At 40.8% G+C, this 22,906-nt stretch overlaps 1 protein-coding gene across 3 annotated transcripts in view; it reads right to left on the bottom strand.

Moving 5' to 3' along the window:
• LOC132306356 (cytochrome P450 CYP72A219-like) overlaps window positions 1-21,572 on the bottom strand; it is a 33,916-nt gene extending 12,344 nt beyond the window's left edge. Inside the window, exons 1-5 of one of the 3 annotated variants that reach the window (XM_059803719.1) lie at window positions 20,979-21,517; window positions 9,415-9,632; window positions 8,907-9,151; window positions 8,343-8,730; window positions 7,351-7,929 (exon numbers count right to left, since the gene is read on the bottom strand). In XM_059803719.1, the coding sequence (XP_059659702.1) occupies window positions 7,504-7,929; window positions 8,343-8,730; window positions 8,907-9,151; window positions 9,415-9,632; window positions 20,979-21,264 (1,563 nt within the window). In that variant the 5' untranslated portion in view covers window positions 21,265-21,517 and the 3' untranslated portion in view covers window positions 7,351-7,503. Of the gene's footprint in view, window positions 1-7,350; window positions 7,930-8,342; window positions 8,731-8,906; window positions 9,152-9,401; window positions 9,633-20,978 lie in introns of those variants that run through there. The other 2 variants (XM_059803720.1, XM_059803718.1) reach the window with 2 other exon arrangements.
• Window positions 21,573-22,906: the final 1,334 nt, after the last annotated feature.

Here is a 22,906-nt window from a genome sequence, read left to right as displayed (position 1 = left end):
GACTCAATCACTCGCACAATAAGAGTAGGCTGAGCCACAAGACTAAACAAAAATGCTGGCTCACTGCAAACATCATCATCAAAACACCGCAATCCCATCTCTGCCAAATCTTCAAGCATCTTCCACTTCCGAATGGCTAAACCAGCCAAAGTCCCACAAGATTTCCGACTTAAGGCGTCGGCTACCATATTCGCTTTGCCTGCAAATCAAAGTTATAATCTTTCAAAAATTTAACCCATCGCCTCTGTCTGTTGTTCAAGTCCTTTTGGGAGAAAAGGTACTTGAGACTCTAGTGATTTGAGAACACCTTAAATCTCTCACCATACAAGTAGTGTCTCCAACACTTCAAAGCAAACACAACTATTGCCAACTCCAAGTTATGAGTAGGGTAGTTGTCATCATGAGTCTTCAATTGCCGAGACCCATAAGCTACTACTCTACCATCTTGCATCAGCACACACCCCAAACCGTCACGTGAAGCATCACAATAGATCAATCACATAACCTAAGCCACGCTTTGGTACTACCAGCCAACCTTGTCTTCAATTCCTAAAAGGATGACTCGTAGGCTTTATTCCAAGTAAACTTGATCCATTTTCGAGTCAAGCGAGTCATAGGTGTTGCCAAACGGGAAAAATCATTCACAAACCTATGATAATAACCCACTAGGCCAAGGAAACTTCGAATCTCAAAAACATTCTTGGGTTGCTCCTAATTCATAACCGCTTCTATCTTCGATGGATCAACTGACACTCTACCTTCCGAAACAACATGCCCCAAAAATTTCACCTCTTGTAGCCAAAACTCACACTTCTCATATTTGGCATACAATCGATGCTCTTGTAAAATTTGCAATACAATACTCAAATGGATCTCGTACTCCTCCCGATATTGTGAATACACAAGAATGTCATCCACGAAAACTACCACAAACTGATCCAAGTAATCGTGAAAGATACGATTCATCAAGTCCATGAATGCCGCGGGTGCATTAGTCAAGCCAAATGGCATAACAAGGAACTCATTGTGTCCATACCGTGTACAGAACATTGTCTTTGATATATCTTCATTCTTAACCAGCAACTGATAGTAGCCTGACCTCAAGTCAATCTTCGAAAAACAACTGGCTCCCCTCAACTGATCAAACAAATCATCTATCCTTACCAAATGATACTTATTCTTGATGGTGGCATAATTCAACTTCCGATAATCAATGCACAACCTCAAAGAACCATCTTTCTTCTTAGCAAACAAGACCGGTGCGCCCCACGGTGACACACTCGGTCAGATGAAACCTTTCATCCTCAATTCATTAAGCTGCTTCTTCAATTCTCCCAATTCAATAGGTGCCATACGATACGGTGCCATAAAAATCGGCGCAGTACCGGGCATCAAATCAATAGTAAACTCTACTTCTCGATGTGGAGGCAACTCTGTCAAATCTTCTGGAAAGACATCCAAGAAGTCACAAACAACTGCTGGATAAACCCCTTCCACAACATCATCTTCTTTGGCTAAAAGACTAGTCAAGAAGCAATCACTACGACTTCTTCCACGAATCCCGTAAAACGATGAGGTATGGGAATCACTCTGATCTCCCATGAAAAAGAAACAATCTCTCTCAGGAGTGCAAACTGTGACTTTACCTCTTAAACAGTCGATCGTAGTATGAAATGAAGCCAACCAATCCATCCTGAGAATGACATCAAAACCAGTCATCTCCAGGAGGATAAGGTCAAACACAAAAGTCCTTCTGACTATCATGATGGAAGAATCCCTTACTACTCGGCTCAAAGACACTGAAACCCCAACTAGCGTATCAATACATAATGCCCGATCCATGAAACTAACCTCTAACCTTGATACAAGTGCAAATGATGATGAAATAAAGGAATGAGATGCATCAGAGTCAAATAAAACACAGGCCCAAGAACCAAACACTGTAAAGATAGCTTGGAGAACTGATGGTCTAAAAGATGCATCGGCCTGTGCAAGTGCAAAGACATGTGTGGTGCCTGTACCTGAGAACTGCCAACTTGAACACCAGAATGCTGCGTTGACATAGTAGGAGCATCCTTCATAACTAGCCGTGAACCCTGAGAAGACATGGCAAGCTATGGTGGTGGCGGTGGTCTGAAACCTGACTGAGTTATAGCCGACTGTGACAGCTTCTGCTGTAACCCTCTGCCACTACCGATGCCTACTCCCCGATTCGGGTAATCTCGAATTATATGGCCTTGTTGGCCACACCCATAATAAGCTCTCGGTGCTGCAGAAACTGAAGACGATTTCATAAGACAATTGGACTTTTAATGTCCAGGCTACTCACATTGAAAACAAACGACTACACTTTTATCTGACCCAGCTGGCATAGGAGTAGTAGGAGCGGATACCGAGATGAACTACCCATGTTCCTCTTCCATGACTGCCCTTCTGAAGATGGTTCTGCATTTCTCTTTTGCTTCCACTGTTCCCTTCCTGCATTTCTATTTTTAGCTTCCGCCTCTAATATCAATGCTCTTTCCACTACCTCCAAATAAACTTTGAAGTACTGTGCCGTTATCAATGGCCTCATTTGGTAATGAAGACCGAAAACAAACTTTCGATTCTTGTTAACTTCATTGCTCACCATCTTTGGAGCAAAGTGGGAAAGAGAAGTGAACTTGTTCTCGTATTCCGTCATCGACATGTTGCCTTGGATAAGGCCGTTAAATTGTTCCTTTAACTCTCATCTCTTGGTAACCGGAAAATACTTCTCATAAAATAACTCCTTAAACATTCCCCCGTTATCTCTTCAACCTTATGTTGATTGGTAACTGACTTCCACCAAAGCTTGGTGTTCTTTGAAAACTTGTAAGTGGCTAGGATGATTTTCACATGATTATCCGTCACATCCATTGAAGAAAAGTGGGTTTCCACTTGGTCCATGTAGTCATCAGCTTCCATTGGGTTTGCACCGCCCTCAAACATCATTGGCATCAACTTAGAAAACCCCACAATCAACTTGAGACTCTTTTGTACCGCCGTCTCCTCTACCTGAACTACTGGTTGTGGTACCGGTTGCAGATGAGAAGCAATTGTAACCCTTAAGGCATTCTGCAACAGATGGTTCAATGCCAGCTCAGCTGAGCCTTCACCCGCTTCAACGGGTGCCACAACATTATCCCTTCTAGTGGAGACACCTCTCGGAGGAATCAAATCCCTAAGAAGTATATCCTCCTCAACCTGCTCCGCGGAATTGAAGCTAGAACTTTCACCAACATCACCCCTTGTCAGCTTAGGGCCAACACCCCTTGGTTCCTTTCGCTGTGGCATCGTGCTAGAAAATGAGAAAATGATTCAATAACGATGACACTATGGTGCAACCATGGACGACTCAATACAATGATGCCATATAAACACTTAGTATGCAAAACTAGACAACAAATACCATAACACAATATATAAACACATAAGCAAATAACCAGTTAAGCATGCTTTTCACATAACGAAACACTTTAGCAAATAACCACATAAGCAATGCAAATGCCTTCCCATGCAAGCCTAAGTAGGCCTCTACCCATCTTCCTAATGGTTTTCGAACTATCGCTCTGATACTAATTCTGTAACAACCCAAATCCGGAGGTCCGTCTTTACTCGAACCCGAGGTTACCTAAGTCATACCCGTCATTTCTACTGTTAAAACATCACTTTAAGGTCATAGTTATTCTCCACAATGGCTCAATCTAAATTCCCAAAGCTTAAGATAGATAGGCTGGAAGAAAGAACAAAAAATAGGCCATCCAGCTTCACTTCGATCGATCGAAATGAAGCTTCGGTCGGCCGAAACAAAATTTCCTTGAACTGGTCTTCCAAAATGGCCCACCGGTTGACTGGTTGTGCTCCCCAATAGTAGTTGAGGCTACTAGAAGAACCGGTCGGTCGAAGCACCCATTTCAGTCGACCGAAATGGCTCTTCGAACTGTGGTTCAACTGCTGAGATGCTGTGACTGAGAGAATGAGATGAGGCTTTGGGAGAAACCTCAAAATAGATTTAAACCTGTCCCAACACACTTTAAAAATGCTATTTCATACCATGGTGAAAAGCATCGACAATTTATCACATTGTTACCACATTTTCCCATTTATTTCGTATACAAAAAACATAGTCTTTACATTTGATTAAATTTACATCAAAATAGAGCTAAGGCTCTTAGTTAAATTACAAGGCCATGCTAGTAAGTTTAAATACATTTTCAAAGTGTTGCAATATAAAAGAACGGCCTAAAACAAAAATAGCAAAAATGGACTTCTAGCAACCAACAAGCTTGTGGTGGATTGTCATCCGCCACTTCCTTCCCATGACCTGAAAAATATTAAATATGAAGGGATGAGCATATTGCTTAGTAGGTGGTGCCTAAGACACACCTCTTGTGACCCTATGAATCCAAACAATAAATAAAAATAAAGGCAACGGGATCATACTATGCCAGGGAAAAAAATACAATACAAGCCCAAGTTATGATGAAACAAATTCATGCTATGAAATGCAATGCCATGTATGTCGCTCCCCATTTTCAAAATCCAATCCTTCACTTTTCAAATTGTTAATATAACCCGTCCCTTGGTGACTCCACTGCGATACGAGAGAATGATTGGCTACTGTCCCTGACCCTTGGTACCTCTGCGGCGTCATTTGGGGCCCAGATATCTCAACCACGCTGGGGTGATTCCCCTAGTTCCCTCTAAGCTACATTAATTCCACGGACCTTTGGTACCTCCACAGCGTCTGGGTTTTCTCAAAACCACTTTACAAAAACTTTTTCCCAAAATCTCTTTTTCATTTATTTCAAATCATTTCCCTTCGTTCATACCCCATGATATACATGTATGTCTAATGCTTTCAATGCTATGGCAATAAGGGATTTTCATACTACACAAATAAGCATGCTTTACAAGAAATTTTAAGAAAATTACACATGTTTTCATATAACATTTCTAGCAAGTTAACAACACAATAGGCATAGAAGATTAACACTTAGGCATGTTTTTCATACAAATCAACCAATACACCTAATTACATGCTTCATATACATAATTAAGTCATTTTAGAGGCAATCAACTCAAATTAAGTATGTTTAACAATAATTATAGTAGAAAAATTCACAAAGGTGCAAGAATGTATGGATTAGAGACCCCTACCTCTTAAGATGCAAAAACCCCAAAGTGGGTCCAGATTTTTGAACTCCCTAAGGCCAGCCAAATGAGGAATTGCTTACATCCATGCGTAGATCTCGCCGTGCTCTCCGATTTACCGCAAACGACACTCGAAATTTCCAAAGGATGAGACATTAATTGAAGATTGAAGCTTTGATGTAAAAAAGAAAAAAAAAAAAAAGCAAAGAAAAGAAGGTGAGAGAGAGATAACCGGGGATAGAGAAATGAGAGCCCAAATGTCGCCTCTTAGCCATTAATACCCAAGTGGAACATGGGTCCCACCTCCAAGAATTCAAATTTTGACTTTTTTTTATAAATTTCTCCACCACACACACACTTAACACATCAAATACAAACTATACAAATACTACACAAAACACATCAAATAAAATAAATGAAATGCAAATGGAACCAACCGACACCCCCCGTACGCGACAATACTGTGGCAGGTCCCACACAGGATCGTTCGGTCCAAAAAAGGGAAAAAATGCCGAAACGGCAACCCTTGCATTTCAAAGAGCCTTGAACTCAATGAAATGTTCCAAACAACTCTCTGACATATCCGGCACACTCCGCGGTGTCCGGTATGCAAGATGGGAAAAGACAAAAATACCCTTACAACGACAAAAATTCCATAAAAATGGAAAATAGTGAAAATGAAAATATCACATAGATATTTACCAAACAATAATGAAATGCACATGGACTCGAAATGATTACCCGGGTACAAAAAATCCTGGCATGGGCCCACACGGGACCTTTTGGATCAAAAATCCGAAAAATGGAAAGATGACCCATTTAGAAATGCCTTAAACAAACTCCATGACCCACACGACTCGCTAAATGATGACGGCGCGTAAAACGAGGTGTCAAGGAAAAATAAATACAAAAAAAAAAAAAAAATGCAAAAAAATACAGAACACCACAAGGAGATGAGTCAAATTGCTTCAGGCGCAATTCATGTGATTGAAGAGAACCCATCAAACTATCTAAAACAAAGTAGACAAGCCTTTATATTCTTCAATTGCCACCACAATATATTCAAAATCGCAAGTTATACTCTGAAGAATTTTTCCATAACGGTTTTGTCTTCAATTTGTTCTCCATTCACTCTCATTTGGTTGACAAGAGACGTTTCCCGATTGAAGTAATCTTTAACAGATTCTGACTCTTTCATGTGCAACATGTCAAATTAACCTTGAAGTGTTTGCAATAATGCCATTTTCACTTTATCTTCTCCTTTGTATGAAGCTTGAAGTGTGTCCCAAGCTTGCTTAACCGATAAAATTCTTTAAAAAATAACTTCATCTACAGCTTAGTAGATAAAAAAAAAACCTTGTCGATCTTTCTTACGATTTTCTTTTAACTCACTCAATTGTTATGGAGTAAGAGTCGTTTGATCCGTTGGCTCCATATAACCAGTCTCAACAATCTCCCATAAATCTTGGGATCCGTACTGGACCTTCATTTAGATGCTCCATTGAGTATAATTCTTCCCATTGAATCTTGACAGTTGGGGCTGCAACATCATGTTCTAGGAAGCCATTGATCTTAAACCACGCTCTGAGACCACTATGATGGAATAAAGTCTAGAACAGTGGAGCTTTCAAGAGACTAAATTTGATCTCTTGACCAGTACAAAACACAACACAAATGAAGGCCAATGTATACTATAACTTGAAGGCTTTGATTTCACTCTATTTTACTGGATTTTGTGTTGACCACAAAATCAAGAGACTAAACCTGATCTCTTAACCACAAAACACAACACAAATGAAGGCTAATGTATAACTTGAAGGCTTTGATTTCACTCTATTTTCACTCTATTTTACAGTGGAGCTTTCAAGAGACTAAACTAGATCTCTTGACCACAAAACACAACACAAATGAAGGACAATGTATACTATAGCTCTAAGGCTTTGATTTCACTCTATTTTACTTGATTTTGAAAGAGATACAAGCCTCTATTTATAGGCTACATCTTTAGTACGAATTTACTAATATTCATCTCCTTTTTCATAATTCAGTTCCCCTTACATGATTCATCTCCCTAAATAATCTCATTTAACAACCATTATTGAAAAACCAAAAGTCACACAAGAAAATACATTAACCCTACTCAACCATGCATGTATATAGGAAAACAAAAGAATCTAGCTTAACTTTCTAACATTGCTCTGGGTACGTGAAATGTTAGGTTCAACAAGGTTCATATAAAATCTAGTAATCCATTTTACATGATATGAAAATCCCCAGCTAGAAATATCATTGCTAATTATGAGCTAGCAATAGTGATACCATTCGAAACTAGACATTGTGTAAAATGAAGTGAGCACCATATTGAGGTTGGAGTGTTATGACAGTGTAAGGAGCATGCGCATAAGATGGTGAAAGCTCAAAGGAGAAACGTTGTAGAATCATAGCCAATGCCATTTTTGCTTCCAACATCGCGAAGTTTTGTCCAATGCATATCCGGGGTCCCCAGCCGAATGGAAAAAATGAGACTTGGCCCTTTGTGACCTTTGACACTCCTTCAGCAAATCTCTCTGGTTTGAACTCCTTTGCATCGTTACCCCATATTTCGTGGTCATGATGAATAAGAATTATCGGTAATGAAAAGTGCACTCCTGCTGGAAATGAAATTTCTCCTAACTTTGTCTCCTCGTGAATAGTTCGAGTCAGTTGGTCTGCAGGCGGGTATAACCTTAGAACCTCGTACAAAATCATAGTTACCTGAAAGAGAAAAATGTCAAGACTTTCAGATAAAATGATAGATTTCATGCTATAAGGTGCATGTTCTGCAGAATAAGCCTTTTCCATTTTCCTTTTTCTAAAGATGACATGATAAACTTTTGAATCAGTTGTGATAATAAGAATAATATACTTTGCCGTTTCTTCTATTCAGCCGGTATATATAATGTCAAATATATATATATGTTGAATGAAGAACTAAATTTGAAATTTAGGCCTGATAATGAGATGAGTTATATATTCCTCTCTATATGAAAAATGAGAAGACACCGGTAGAAGTCTACAAACCCTAATATTGTGCAAGATGAACTTCAAAAGTAGAATAGTAGTTTCGAAAGCTAAAAAATATAAGAGTGCGTGTATAAAGATTTTATACGATTGATGAAAAAACTTACAATTTTCAGGCGATTTAACCCATTAAAATCTGGCTTGTTATTCCCGAACACTTGCAAAATCTCTTCTCTAGCGCGGTTTTGCCAGTTTGAATGCCTACTCAATAAAAACATTGTCCAAACAAGCAAAACTGAGGTTGTCTCTTGCCCTGCAAAGTAGAATAGCTTGCACTCTTCAATGACATCTTTAGTACTCATTCCAACATTCTTGTCTCCATGTAGTTGAATTTCTCTGAAATTCGATTCCAATAATAGACTCAGCAAGTCAACATTACTCCCGGCTTCTCCAGCCTTTATTGCCTTCACTCTTCTTTCGATAATAACCCTCAATGAAGCTTGCACTTCTTTGTCGATTTCCTTCATCCTCTTGTTCCTCTTAGTAGGCAAAAACCTACAAGGAAATATCATTTCTCTTTGTAAATGGTATTTAGAATCCTAAATGAATTTTAATGGGTGAGTTGTAAATATTTTACGACAACTAAACACCAAAAAATAAAAATAAAAAGTATTTTACATCCAAATAAACGGAGTTGTAGAAAGGAACTTGATAAATATTGCTTTAATTACCTCCATCCTGGGATGTAAATTGACTGTCCAACCAGAATTGTATGCTCGGCTTGTTCCTTTTGAAGTTCAAATATCCTTCTTCCTTCTTCATAGCTGCTACCAAATGCAGTGCGCGAAATCACATCGCTAGACAACATTTGAAGATAAGGCCACACATCCAACTCACATGAACCCTCCTCTGAAACCATCTTTTCCCATTTGCTCATCGTCTCGCTACAACTTAAATCAAAAGCTGGTAGCATATGCTATATGAAACAGTAAAAAGAAAAAACCCGATGACAGTTAGTATTTCACATTTAGAAATCAATAGTTCAGATTCTTTTATTAACCATGTCTGTTTGGTGTTTAAGGTCAAGAAATACAAATTTTTCGAAATAATAATAATAATAATCCCAGCATAACACTTCTCAACTTTAAAACTTTTCTTGTGGTGAGGTTGATTTGGATTGGCTGCATAGAGCTTCTGCAGGCTGAAAAATTAGTACTGACACTTACTATTAGATTGTACCTTGAGCTTCTCTAGATTGAAAGCAGGATTGATGATTTTTCTGTGTTTGGTCCATTTCTCACCGTCATAGGTCCCTAGTCCAGTTGCTAGCAACCTGGACAGTGGATTTCCATGGGGCTTTGGAAATCGAAAATTCTTAGAAAGTATTTCCCTCGCGAGTTCAGGATCCCGGACGATCACCATTGGTTTCGGTCCAAGCCATATAAACAAATTCTTACCTGAAATGCAAGCAAATTGTAGAAATACTCTGGGCGTAAAATATTTTCCATGTAGAATATTTTTCAAGTAATATTTCTTCATGTAAAATACTTTTTTTATTTTTCTGTGTTTGGCAAAATTCCTAAAAATATGTTTTTTGGTGTTTGGGAAAATTCCTAAAAATATGTTTTTTTTGGGTGTTTGGCTTCTCAAAAAGTTTGTAAATGAAAATTCAAACTCTTATTTGACTCATTGATTATTAAATCCACTAGTCTAACTATTTATATTCCAACATTTATAGTAAAAAGCATTTTTAGGACAACCAAAAATAAAATAAAATAAAATTGAAATAAAAAATATTTTACAAAAAAATTTTACATTGAAACAAACGGTGAGAAAATCTAATTCCTTGATCAAAGATAGTAAAGCTAGCAAAACACAGAGCATATAAAATGGGGAAAATTACAAATAAAATAATAAAATAATAAAATAAATTAAAAAAACTCCCCTAAATTATGTTGGAATTTGCAAATAATTCCCTTAAAGTATATTTTATGCACAAAACCCTCTAAACTATCACAAATACTTGCAAAATGCCCCTATGCCTGTATTATATTTTATTAAATGACCAAAATGCCCTTTCTTATTAAATTACTCTTAATTATTTTTTTCTTATTGAAATAAATTATAATAATTTGATGACATATAAATTTGTATAAATTTACCTTTAATTTTTTTAATTAAATTTTTAAATAAAAATCTTAAGTAGAAAATTTTAAAACAATTTGAGTAATTTTTTAATTTTTTATGAATATATTGCATAAAAAAGAAGGTATTTTTTATTTAAGTAACTGAGGATGCAGCAAGTGGCATGGGCCGGATATAGTTCGCTGGAACGGGATCGGGTCGAACAATTGAAGTAGGGCCCATGCCAAAGCACCCCGGAATGGGCTGAACCTGGGGGATCCACCGAGGAAGATCAAGCCCATTGGAAGATCAAACCCAGAAGGAAGAAAACTTTTGAATATAGGCCCAATGTAATCAGTTAACAATAATAATTGTAATGGCCTATAAATAGACCATTACAGGTGGATAAGAGAAGGAAATTTTTTGGAAGAATTCTAGAGAGAGAGAGAGAGAGAAGAAACGAATTCTTGCATCTTCAATTGGCGCCATCTGTGGGAATCGAGGAAGAAGATCAATTCGAGCCTGATCAGTACCATATTAGTTCAATTGAGTTTGTGAGTACACAGTGTGATTTCTGGAAGTTGAATCCAGATCAGTGAGATTGTAGTTTGTTCAGAGAGAATTCTTGCTTATTGTGGATTCTGAGGCATTTGCTTCGGAATGACGCAATTGTGATTTGCTCAATTGCAGTCAGATCCGGTGAGTTCAAAGCTAGAAAAGTTCAGATCTAGCAAACAGTGATCACGATTCGGTGAAGTTAAGCCCAGATCTAACGGAGTTTGCATCGGTGACGCTTAGATCTGTTTCGGAGTTCGTAATTCATGCCTTTGCTTCGATCCAGAATCATGATAGGGGGTGACAACTCCAATACGGTTGAGAACGTCCAGCAAGTGAAACTTGATGAGTTGATGAACATGATCAAAGCTCTTCGGAGAGAAAATGTGGATCTAAGGACTGAAATGCAGCGTCAAGAAGCTCCAGTAATTCTACGACCACTCCCGGTAGGAGAAAAAGGTGCACGTACCGATGCAGCACATCACGGTGAGGAGGTTGGAAACAATCTAGTAGATCCTCACAGCGAGGAAATCCGGCGAGACGGTTTGCCGCCAAATCTTCGTCGTATTGATGATCGTGAAGGATCAACTCACATGGATCCACGGCGTGAGCAGATCAGGCGAAACGAAGCAATGACTTTTGATCCACATCAAGAAACGCTCAGCCGAGGTGAAGCAACAGAGTTGAATCGTCACAAAGCTATGCCTCCATGGCGCAAAGACTTTGTTGAGGACAGGTCATTCGATCCGACCTATCGGCCTTCCATGACGACGTTCGACTATCACAGCTCAGAGAGGAGATCAGTAGACCAGAGAGCAGCCGCGAGGTTCCAGAGGGAAAATGAAGCACTCCATTCAACAGCTCGAACGGTTGATTCACCGTTCACCGATGAGATTCTGAATGCTCCGAGTTCGAGGAAATTTTCCATGCCCGTTTTCGTTCTGTTCGACGGAACGACCGATCCGATCGATCACGTGTATCACATCTAGTTTAAAATGGCTCTAAACACTGAGAATGACTCTTTGATGTGCAAGTGCTTTCTTACGAGTCTGGCCGGACCAGCTCTGAATTGGTTCAAGAACTTGCCGAGGGGTTCAGTGGATAGTTTCTGAAGCTTGTGTGATCAGTTCATAAGCCAATACTATGGAAACAAGCGTCCAACGAAAGATATTTCGAGCCTATTCACAATGAAGCAACATGCTGATGAGCGTCTCCAGGCTTTCCTAACCAGGTTTAACCTTACCAAGAGCATGGTTATTGAATGTCACCCTTCAACGGCAGTTCAAGCATTCATACTGGCCATGAACCGTGGCACCCCATTCCACACAAGCTTGGTGGTGAACACGCCGAAGACTATGGATGAACTTAACGAAAGAGCCGATGGATTTGTGCGCTTGGAAGAAGAAGAGGCGGCAAACGCTCGGAAGACATCCGTCATATCCACGGAAGAAAAGACCAAAGCAAAGATCAGGCAAAAACAGGTTTAGCCGCAACGCTCCTCGTGGAAATCTGAGAAGAGGCCCAGAGAGGAAAAGTTGGTTACTCCATTGAAAGTTACCCTAGCAAGACTGTACCAAGAAAATAAAGATAAGTTCCAACCTCCTTTACCAATCAGACAACCTCTCGAACAGAGGGATCAGTCTAAGCACTGTGCATTTCATTCTGATTTTGGCCACCAGACTAACGAATGCAGGAACCTAAGGAGACAGGTAGAGATGCTGATAGCTAGAGGGGAGTTCGCAAGTTATATTCAAGGACCAGCGGTGGAACAGAACCGACCAATGGAGCACGTGAAGAAGAATCAGAAGTCGAATTCTCACAACACACAACCAGTTCGAGTAATCAATGCAATTCATGGTCGGCCAGAACCTGCCGAGGAGTCAGATGAACTGCTTCGAACACACCTTCGCCAGGCACGGATGAAGAGAATGATAAGCAATGTAAACACTCTGCACCAACAGAGCGCATCAACGCAGATAAAGTTTGACGTAACAGACTTGTTGCTTGTTTAGATCCCTCATGAGGACCCGCTGGTCGTAAGTTTGACAGTGGCCAAATGCTTGGTGCGCAGAGTTCTAATTGACCCTAGAAGTAGTGCGAACATCATGTCAAGAGACACATTCGATCGGCTCGAGATCAAACAGGATCGGCTGAAATCCACCGGGAATCCACTACTAGGGTTTGATGGAAAGCGAGTGGAGCCCGTCGGTACGGTGGAGGTAGCGGTACATACTGCCGAGAGGGTTTTGATGGAAACCTTTGTGGTTGTTGAAATTCATCCCTCTTACAATCTTCTGATGGGTAGAGGGTGGATCCACAGAGTTCAAGGTGTTCCTTCCACTCTGCATCAGGTAATGAGATGCCTGGGGCCAGACGGAACCAAAGTGATTGACATTCATGGAGACCAGGTTGCAGCTAAAGAATGTTATTCTGTAACACTGAAACATACCGGAAAGGGGAAAGCTCCCATTCGTTCAGCAAGTCCGAGATAGCAATTACAGGAGCCTCCCTCCAAGCAGAGTGGGGAGGAGGAGCCAGTAGGCTTGACTGAAGAACCCTTGTTTGATGTGCAGATCGATCAGTTCCGACCGGAACGGACAACCAGAGTGGGGGAACGACTCGTTGAGGAGGAAAAGCAGGAATTAGTTGATTTTTTGTCTCAAAACACAGATGTGTTTGCATGGAGTCACCTAGACATGCCAGGGATCGATCCTTCTGTATCTTGTCACTCCTTGAATGTTAACCCTAATGCAAAACCTGTAAAGCAGAAGCAGCGACGGTTTGCCCCCGAGCGCAACCGAATTATTGCCGAGGAGGTTGACAAGCTTCTTGATGCGGGGTTTGTAAGAGAAGTGTACTACCCTAACTAGTTATCGAATGTGGTCGTTGTGCAGAAGAAAAATAGGAAATGGCGCGTATGCATTGATTTTACCAATTTAAACAAAGCCTATCCGAAGGATAGCTTCCCGCTGCCAAAGATTGATCAGATGGTGGATGCAACTACTGGATATGAACGCTTGACCTTTTTAGATGCTTATTCAGGTTATAATCAAATCCCCATGGACCCCGCTGATGAAGAAAAAACTTCTTTCGTTACCGAACGCGGGACGTATTGCCACAAAGTTATGCCATTCGAACTGAAGAACGCCGGAGCAACTTACCAAAGACTTATTAGCAAAAATTTTAAGGAACAAATAAGGAAGACAGTGGAAGCTTACATTGATGACATGGTGGTAAAAAGTAAGAAGAAAGCTGATCATGTGAAGCATTTGCGAGACGTGTTTGATGTGTTGAGGCGATATGGAATGAAGCTCAATCCGACCAAGTGCTCATTCGGTGTAAGTTCAAGCCAATTCCTAGGGCACGTGGTTAATCTCAGAGGCATCGAGGCAAGCCCTGCCCAAGCAGATGCTCTGACTAAGAATGCCGAGCCGACGACAGTCAAAGAAGTGCAAATACTTACGGGACGGATTGCTGCACTGAGCCGGTTCATTTCCAAATTGTCAGATCAATGCAAACCATTTTTTAACACAATACGAAGCCACGGCAGGCAGGTTTGGGGGGATGAACAGCGCCTAGCGTTAACTGCTCTGAAAAAATATATGCAGAACCTTCCGGTACTGTCAGCTCCAAAATCGGGCGAAAAGCTATTTTTATATCTCGGAGTATCCAGCATCGCGACAAGTGGCGTTCTGATCCGCTACGCAGAAGGGAAGCAATATCCAGTGTTCTATGTTAGCTAGACAATGACTGAGGCCGAAAGACGTTATTCAAAGGCAGAGCGGGTGATACTCTCGCTAGTGCATGCGAAAAGAAAGCTCAAGCATTATTTTGAATCATATCCTATCATCGTTCTAACCACTTTCCCTATCAGAATAATCCTGCACAAACCAGATCTCTCAGGAAGAATGACGAAGTGGGTCATAGAGTTAAGCTCATTTGATATCACATACGAACCTAGAACAGCAGTCAAAGGGCAAGCGGTGGCAGATTTTTTACTTGAATGTGATTCAAAGGACGTGGAGGAGGATCTTCGTGGTTGCTTATGGAAACTCTTCGTTGATGGATCCTCAAATCAGATTGGTGCAGGCATTGGGATCAAATTGCAGACGCCAGAAGGTACAGCCTTAAGCCAAGCGCTTCGGCTTGAATTCGAAGCCACGAACAATGAGGCAGAGTATGAAGCGTTGCTGGCAGGAATTAAGCTTGCCAAGAAGCTTAAGGTCAGGAATTTGAATGTTTTTAGTGACTCACAATTAATTGTTCGGCAGGTGAGGAGTGAGTATGAAACCAAGGATGAAACGATGGAAGCATATCGTTCTGCTGTTATGCGGGAGGCGAAGAACTTTGAAAAAATTGAATTCATTCAAATTCCAAGGGAGTATAACGAAGATGCCGACCGGCTAGCATGTAGTGCCTCGGGTTCTGGAGAAACATTGGCAAGGGTGATTCCAGTGGGAATATTAAACCAGCCATCCATTTTCGAAGAACCTTCACTCTCGGATCCTTGGCAAGTGAATGTTATTCCATATGAGCCAAGTTGGATTGATCCGATCATAACTTACATCCGAGATGGTACTCTGCCTGAGCAAAGAGATGAGGCTAGGAAAATCAAAGCGAATGCTGCGAAGTACGTCGTAGTGCATAACCAGTTATACAGAAGATCTTTTTCCGGACCGTACTTAAAATATGTTACCCCCACAGAGGCTCGGCAAATACTACGAGCTATTCATGAAGGTGTATGTGGAAACCACTCAGGGGGGAGATCTTTAGCGCACAAAGCAATGGCGCAAGGGTACTTCTGGCCGAACATGTCGCAAGATTCGGAAGAATTGTCCAGAAGGTGCCAAAGGTTCGGACCACTGATTCACCAACCACCTGAAGACTTGCATGTAATGACCACACCATGGCCTTTCGCACAGTGGGGGATGGATGTAGTTGGTCCTCTACCAACTGCCAGAGCTCAGAACAAGTATGTGCTGCTGGCTACAGACTACTTTACTAAGTGGGTGGAAGCAGAGCCATATTCGAGCGTTACTCAAACTCATGTGAGACGATTCATTTGGAGTAATATTATTTGCTGGTTTGGTGTTCCGAGATCAATCGTCATGGATAATGGGACCAACCTTGACAGTAAGCAAGTAAGAGAGCTCTTGGAGGAATATGGAATTAATAAAAAACTGGCGGCAGTAAGTCACCCACAGGCCAATGGACAGGCGGAAATTACAAATAGAACAATCTTTACTTGTATCAAGAAGAAGCTAGAAGAAAAGAAAGGAAGGTGGTTAGATGAACTGCCGAACGTCCTATGGGCCTACAGAACGACCCCTAGACGACTGACCGGAGAAAGCCCATTCACCATGGCGTATGGTACCGAGGCAGTTATACCAGTCGAGCACTTAGTTCCGACTGTTCGAAGCTTGGCATGGAACCGTGAGCATAATGACAGTATGTTAAGGTTTAACCTCGATTTGCTGGAAGAAAAAAGAGATGCAGCAGTGGTAAGGCTCGCATCCTACCAGCAGACACTTGCGAACAGCTATAACAAGAAAGTAAAGCACAGAGACTTTAGGCCAGGTGATCTGGTTCTGAAAAAGAAGGTGGGGATAGTCAAAAAGATGATGCCACCATGGGAAGGCCCATACAGAATTGCAGAAGCCATAGGAAAGGGGGCATATACCTTAGAAACCATGGCCGGAAGGCTGGTTAACAAGCCTTGGAATGCTACTTCTCTGAAGAGGTATTATCAATAAAAAGTTGAGATTCAATACTGAATTTTGTTCATTTTCAATTGAACACAGTCGAATGTACAAGTTTCTGAGATTTATAAAGATTATACTCCTCTTTAAAAGGTTGAGCAAAGTAAGTGGCAGCTGGCACTATGAGCCGAACGCCAAACAAAGAGGGCCAAGTGGCAAGTGGCATTCTAGCCGAGCGCCAGGCGCTTGAGCAAAATAAGTGGCAGCTGGCACTATGAGCCGAACGCCAAACACTTGCTAAGAAAAAAAAAAAGAGGGCCAAGTGGCAAGTGGCATTCTAGCCGAGCGCCAGGTGCCTGAGCAAAGTAAGTGGTAGCTGGCACTATGAGCCGAACGCCAAACATTTGCTAAAAAAAAAAAAAAGAGAAAGAAGAGAGGGCCAAGTGGCGCCAAGTGGCAAGTGGCATTCTAGCCGAGCGTCAGGCGCCTGAGCAAAGTAAGTGGCAGCTGGCATTATGAGCCGAACGCCAAACACTTGCTAAGAACAAAAAAAAAAAAAAAAAAGAGTTTACATAAAGAGCTTGATCAGAAGTCGGCCATCTCATTAATAAAGTTTAAAGAGTTACAAAAAAGATAAGGTGTAAAGATGGCAAATATACCAAAGTCAGTACATTAAAAAAAAAAAAAAAAAGAAGAGTTCTAACTAAGAAGCGTTTGCCTCGTCAGCCTCTTGATGATGCTCAGCTGTCTCCTCATTATTGTTGGTATCACCATCCTCACGAGGTGGAGAGTCGAGGTGAATGACAGAATCGTTCTGTTGAGTCCTACCCTCAATAGCGTTGGAAGAATCATTCTGCTGAGGGTTATCTTCAGCAGTAATAACAGATGGAGTCAAGGTGGACAGAGGAAGAATGTCCAAAGTCAGAGCAGCAGAAGGAGTAGGAGTGATCCGAGAAGAGGCAATCTCTTGGCATTCATCAAATATGCCCTCGGCAGCGGTAGAGTCTGGATCGGCATAAACACCACGAGGGTCAATATCCAGTTCCTTGTCAACATTATCAGGGGTAGAACCGGTCTGACCCTCATCCAGAACACGATCGGCATAACCCTCTCGGAACCCCTGAGCATATCTGAGGGCTCCAACTCTAGAAAACCGAACATGCAGAGCTAGCATACCACCGTTTACCCTACTGATGGTATCGAGTAAAGCGTTGCGCTCGTCCAAGGCCCTTTTCTCAAAGGCCATCCGAGCGGATTGCTCATCACTCAGAAGGCGTAGCAGCTCTTCCTTTTCAGCCTTAAGAGATTCCCGCTCGGTATGCCAGACACTCTTTTCGAGCTGCAATGCATTCCTCTCATCCTGAAGAAAGTCAGTCTCCTTCCTCAGCGAATCCCTCTCCTTTTCAATCTTACCAAGATGAACCATCAACCCGGTCTTCTGAGCAGCCAAATCATCGTTCTCCTTGTTCGCTGCATTAAGGCTGTCAGAAAGCGCACGGACCTTGGCATTCACATGCTCAACTTGTTTCTGCATAGCCATCATCCCATACAGGGTCTGTAGAGATATACAGGACAACTGATTAAGCCGAGCAGATGGTTAGAAGAAAATAAATGTAAAGAGTGTGTAAAGACTTATTGACTAAGAGGCAGAAGTTACCTCCATGGCAGATTAGGGAAATCGGCTGAACACTTCCCTCTGAGACAGACATTTGGCTACGTCAATGTCCTTGGGAGTCCACATGCTCCTGTAGTAAGCCATTGCGGTTTGACCATCTTTGAACATGGTCTCGGTCGGTTTAACAGACGATCCGTCTGTTCGAATAAAGCGAGGGTTCCATGGCGCCGTTCCTGAAGCGGAGGCATGCCCAGAAGGGGTAGGGGGCCTAGTCTGAGGAGGTCTCGCTAGGGATATCACATTCAGCCCAGAGGGCCTAACCCTCTGAGACAAAGGAACATCATCGATGCTGAGGGTACTATCAGGTTGGTGCCTTTTTCCTCTTGCCTTTTCCCGTGCGGAAGCAGTAGTAGAACCAGGAGGATTGCTGACAGAAAGGGTAACGTTCGGACTGGCGGTCGCTGTGTTAGCGACCGGGTCAGCAGCCGTCACGGATGGATCGGTGGAAGGAGTGGTATCAAAAAGGGTAGCAGAGGAAGATGCTGAAGCTGGTGAAGAATTTGATGCAGGGGTGATAGTAGGCCTGGGGGCAGTTTTCTTCTTGCCGAAGGAAGGGATCTGGAGTTGGCTCATTGTCTTACCGAGGACTGAGATATCGAGGAGATTGTCTGAGGTGAGGAGGTCCGAGCAGGAGGAAACGTTGGTTAGAACGTACTGCTTTAGGTAGTTATCCCTATCCCTGCACACACCGTAGCTCAAATCATCACAAAGAATGCCTAAGGAATGGCACAAGAAAGTACAAAAACGAGGAATGCAAATCTCGCAAGGACAGTCACTCTTATGGTTTTTATATTTCTTGTAAAAAGAGACAGAGCACTCTCCAAAAGTGCTCGGGATAGGGAAATCCTCCGCAGCTGGAGAGAACCAGGCTCCCCTAACCCCAATTATATTTTTCCTCCAACCCTTCTCGGATTTGATTTTATCCGTGCAGATGGACCTCTTCTCAATGGAGAAAAAGTAGTAAAATGGTTCATCAGTTCTGATCTTGCTAACCTTGTAACAGAGGAGAAGATCTACGAGGTCCAGATCCATACCTCTGTCACGAATCAGGAGTAGCATAACAAACAAAATCCTAAGGAAATTTGGGTTTACTTGCAAAGGGGAAAGATTTAGCTTGTTGAAAACATAGCAAAAGAAGGGATGCAAAGGAAACCTAAGGAGATTAAGATGGAGGAGTGAAAACAGGACCTCGCCGGGAAGAAGGCCAGCACCGGTTCTAATATTCACCTCTCGGGGGTAATTTCTAATTTCTACATCGTCAGGGAGGTGAAGTTTCATGCGAAGAACGTCTAGATCTACTGTCATGGTGAGAATGAATGAAGATTTCGAGGAGGAGAAAGAAGTCTTCCAAAAAAAAAATGCAAATGAAACTAACCTCAGAGAGTGATAACGGCAAAAAGTACTGCAAGGCCACTGGAAGGAGGATCTTTTGCAAGAGATCGCCGGAGAGGAATCGAACAACAGAAAGTGAGGTGGAGACGGTAAAGAGGATCGATGGAACATCTATGAAGCTTATAAAGACAAGGTGAGCCCAAGGGCCGAGAAGTCAGGAAAGCGATGAGTTTTTTGAATCTCGAAACGCCGACTCCTAAATCTAACCGTCCATTCTCCCACGGGATCTTCTCGAGCCGTCAGGTTATCATTAGCAGCCTCTAATAATTACCCCCTAATCAATAAGGGGTAATTATGGGGGCAGTTGAGGATGCAGCAAGTGGCATGGGCCGGATATAGTTCGTTGGAACGGGATCGGGTCGAACAATTGAAGTAGGGCCCATGCCAAAGCACCCCGGAATGGGCCGAACCTGGGGGATCCACCGAGGAAGATCAAGCCCATTGGAAGATCAAGCCCAGAAGGAAGAAAACTTTTGAATATAGGCCCAATGTAATCAGTTAACAATAATAATTGTAATGGCCTATAAATAGACCATTACAGGTGGATAAGAGGGGGGAAATTTTTTGGAAGAATTCTAGAGAGAGAAAGAGAAAGAAGAAACGAATTCTTGCATCTTCAGTAACTTATTAATTTTTCACCAATATATTGTATGAAAAAAAATGTATTTTTTATGGTAAAAAAGTTTAAAGTGAGTATAATAAGTTTTATTATAAATAGTATAAATTTTAATAATAAGTTAATCCTTTTAAAAAATAGTAGTTACAAATATTTTTTTTTATTTTATGATAAATTGATACTAAAAATAAAATTAAGATAAATGTTATAATTTATTTTCATATAAGAGAAAAGATAATAAAAATAATTTAATAAGAAATGACAAATATAATGAGAAAGGGTAAAAAGGTCTTTTACAATGTGTTTGTCCTTAATTGTAACCTATCAATAAATCAGATGGACAATTTGTAATTTAGGGGTTTATTTGCATTCAAGGGGGATTATTTGCAGTTTATCCTGTAAAATTCGTTAACAATGTGTAGCTATACACAAAACGGGATGGGATTTCTTTACCCTTTTCCATTATAGTATTGTAAAACCACTGTTTAGCTGTAGAAATGAAGAGGGGAAAGGAAAAGAAAAAGGAATATGGAAAGAAAAGACAGAGAAATCCACCCATTAAAAAAATAAAAAAAGATAAAATGAAAAGTTCTCCAGTAGCTGTGTTCCTTTCCCTCATATATGGTTTCAGTTCAAAGAACCAAACACAAACCAACGAAAAACACAACTCTCTCTCTCTCTATATATATATATGATATTCGTATAAATTAATCAGATAAATAATTTGAGAAATATATAATACCATAGTTGTGGATGGATTTAAGGATGTAGGGCATGACACGGTGGACGATATCGTCGGAGAGATTGATGGGCTTGGACTTAGCTTCTTTGATCATCTCCGACATCTCTTTCAGGTCTCCAAACAATAGTCTGTAGGAGTTGCCACTCAGACCTTGCTGTCTCAGCCACTTCTCTAGCTTCCTTGGCCTCAACCACACCCAATTCAATACCCTCCATGCCAATATTACTACAACAACAACAACAAAAACGCAGCAAAGAACAATTATCCCAATTTCCATTTTTTGCATTTAGCAGCTTCTCATAGGCATTTTTTTTTCCTGGCAACAACAACACAGCTAACAACGAAGCCAACAAACCCAGAACCCAACAAAGGGATCAATCATGAAACCCCACAACATCACCCAAGGCCAAAGCAGCAACCAGAGGAGGAAAAGTGTCCAACACGCGATCAAAATCCAAAATATCACACGAAAGCTTAGCAAGGGCATGAGCCACCCGATTGCCGAATATGAGAAAACAAAATTTTTTGTAATGCTTGGGTCAGATGTGCATGAGATAAGGAGGTGGGTTCCACTTTCTTCACAAGTTAAAAGGTAGGTGTAAGGGGTCACTATGAAACACCACATGGAATAACCTCTTTTTACACTAAGGAATCGTGTACCGCTAACCTTTTTTTGTTTTTTTGTGTTCGTCCAGAGACATTAGGATCAACAAAATTTTTTGTAATGCTTGGGTCAGATGTGCAAGAGACAAGGAGGTGGGTTCCACTTTCTTCACAAGTTAAAAGATAGGTGTAAGGGGTCACTATGAAACACCACATGGAATAACCTCTTTTTACACTAAGGAATCGTGTACCTATAACCTTTTTTTGTTTTTTTGTGTTCGTCCAGAGACATTAGGATCGTGTACCAGTAACTTGTTTGTTCGAGTTTGAGCCCAAAGACGTTGGGTCCCTAGGGGGGTTCAGGTTTCGATTACAAATATCTGTACTATAAGACCATGTTATGGAGTGGGGTCATCACAAACACTATTCGAAAGATTAGTTATTAGGTAACATTGTACATTCAATCATATTTATTAATTAATTTTTTTTTATTAAGATACATGCAGGATGAGACCTTCTAACATTCTTTTTTATTTGGACTCGTAATGCTCTCGTTACAGTCAAATTAAGTTATACTGTTTTTAGTTTGGCTTCTCTGATCTCTCCCTTCGCTTCACACGCCCTCACTCCCTGCCCCTCGTTCTACAGCAGGTAAACAATATCTCCTCCTGGTGCATACGGCCACCTATATAAATACAGACATTCTTTCTTCTTAGAGAAAAATAATTTAAAACTTAGATCATATAATTTTCTATTGAATTGTATATTTTTATTTTATTTGTAATTCGAGTACTTAGCATTGTGGATATATATGATTCTTATGTGTGCTCATTGGACATAAACTTCAATTTTTGCGCTTAATTTTGAAGATTTTGTTGGTTCTTTTCATACATTAGCACTTTCTTCCTCTTTGAGAACATTGTGATTCCGTTAAATAAAAATAAAAAATAAAAATTTATTTTTTAAAATTTATTACGCAACAAAACCTATAGAATGAACATTTCATTCCTAAGTAAAAAAATTTTAAAATATCAAGTTTCCAAAAAAACCCTTATATTCCAACTTTTATCATTTTTGAAACTCAAACTAATGGTCTACTAGATATAAAATAAAATGACTATCATGAGTGCGGAAAGGTACTTGGGTTACTTCAAAGTAGGTTGACCCAAATTGGAAATGAACCAGCAACTTCAAGTGCCAACATAACCTCGATCAATCTCGTAGTGAAACAACACTACAAATATGAGCATAATACACAAATTCATCGTCCAAAATCTTTTTTAACACTAAGAATTGAATATGTTGAAAATGTTGTGTGCTAGAAT

Source organism: Cornus florida, unplaced genomic scaffold, assembly GCF_030987335.1.
Source record: "Cornus florida cultivar Cherokee Brave unplaced genomic scaffold, ASM3098733v1 CherokeeBrave_3.0.0_Hap2_Chr05, whole genome shotgun sequence".
NCBI lineage: Eukaryota > Viridiplantae > Streptophyta > Magnoliopsida > Cornales > Cornaceae > Cornus > Cornus florida.
This window is presented reverse-complemented; position numbering and strand designations above follow the sequence as displayed.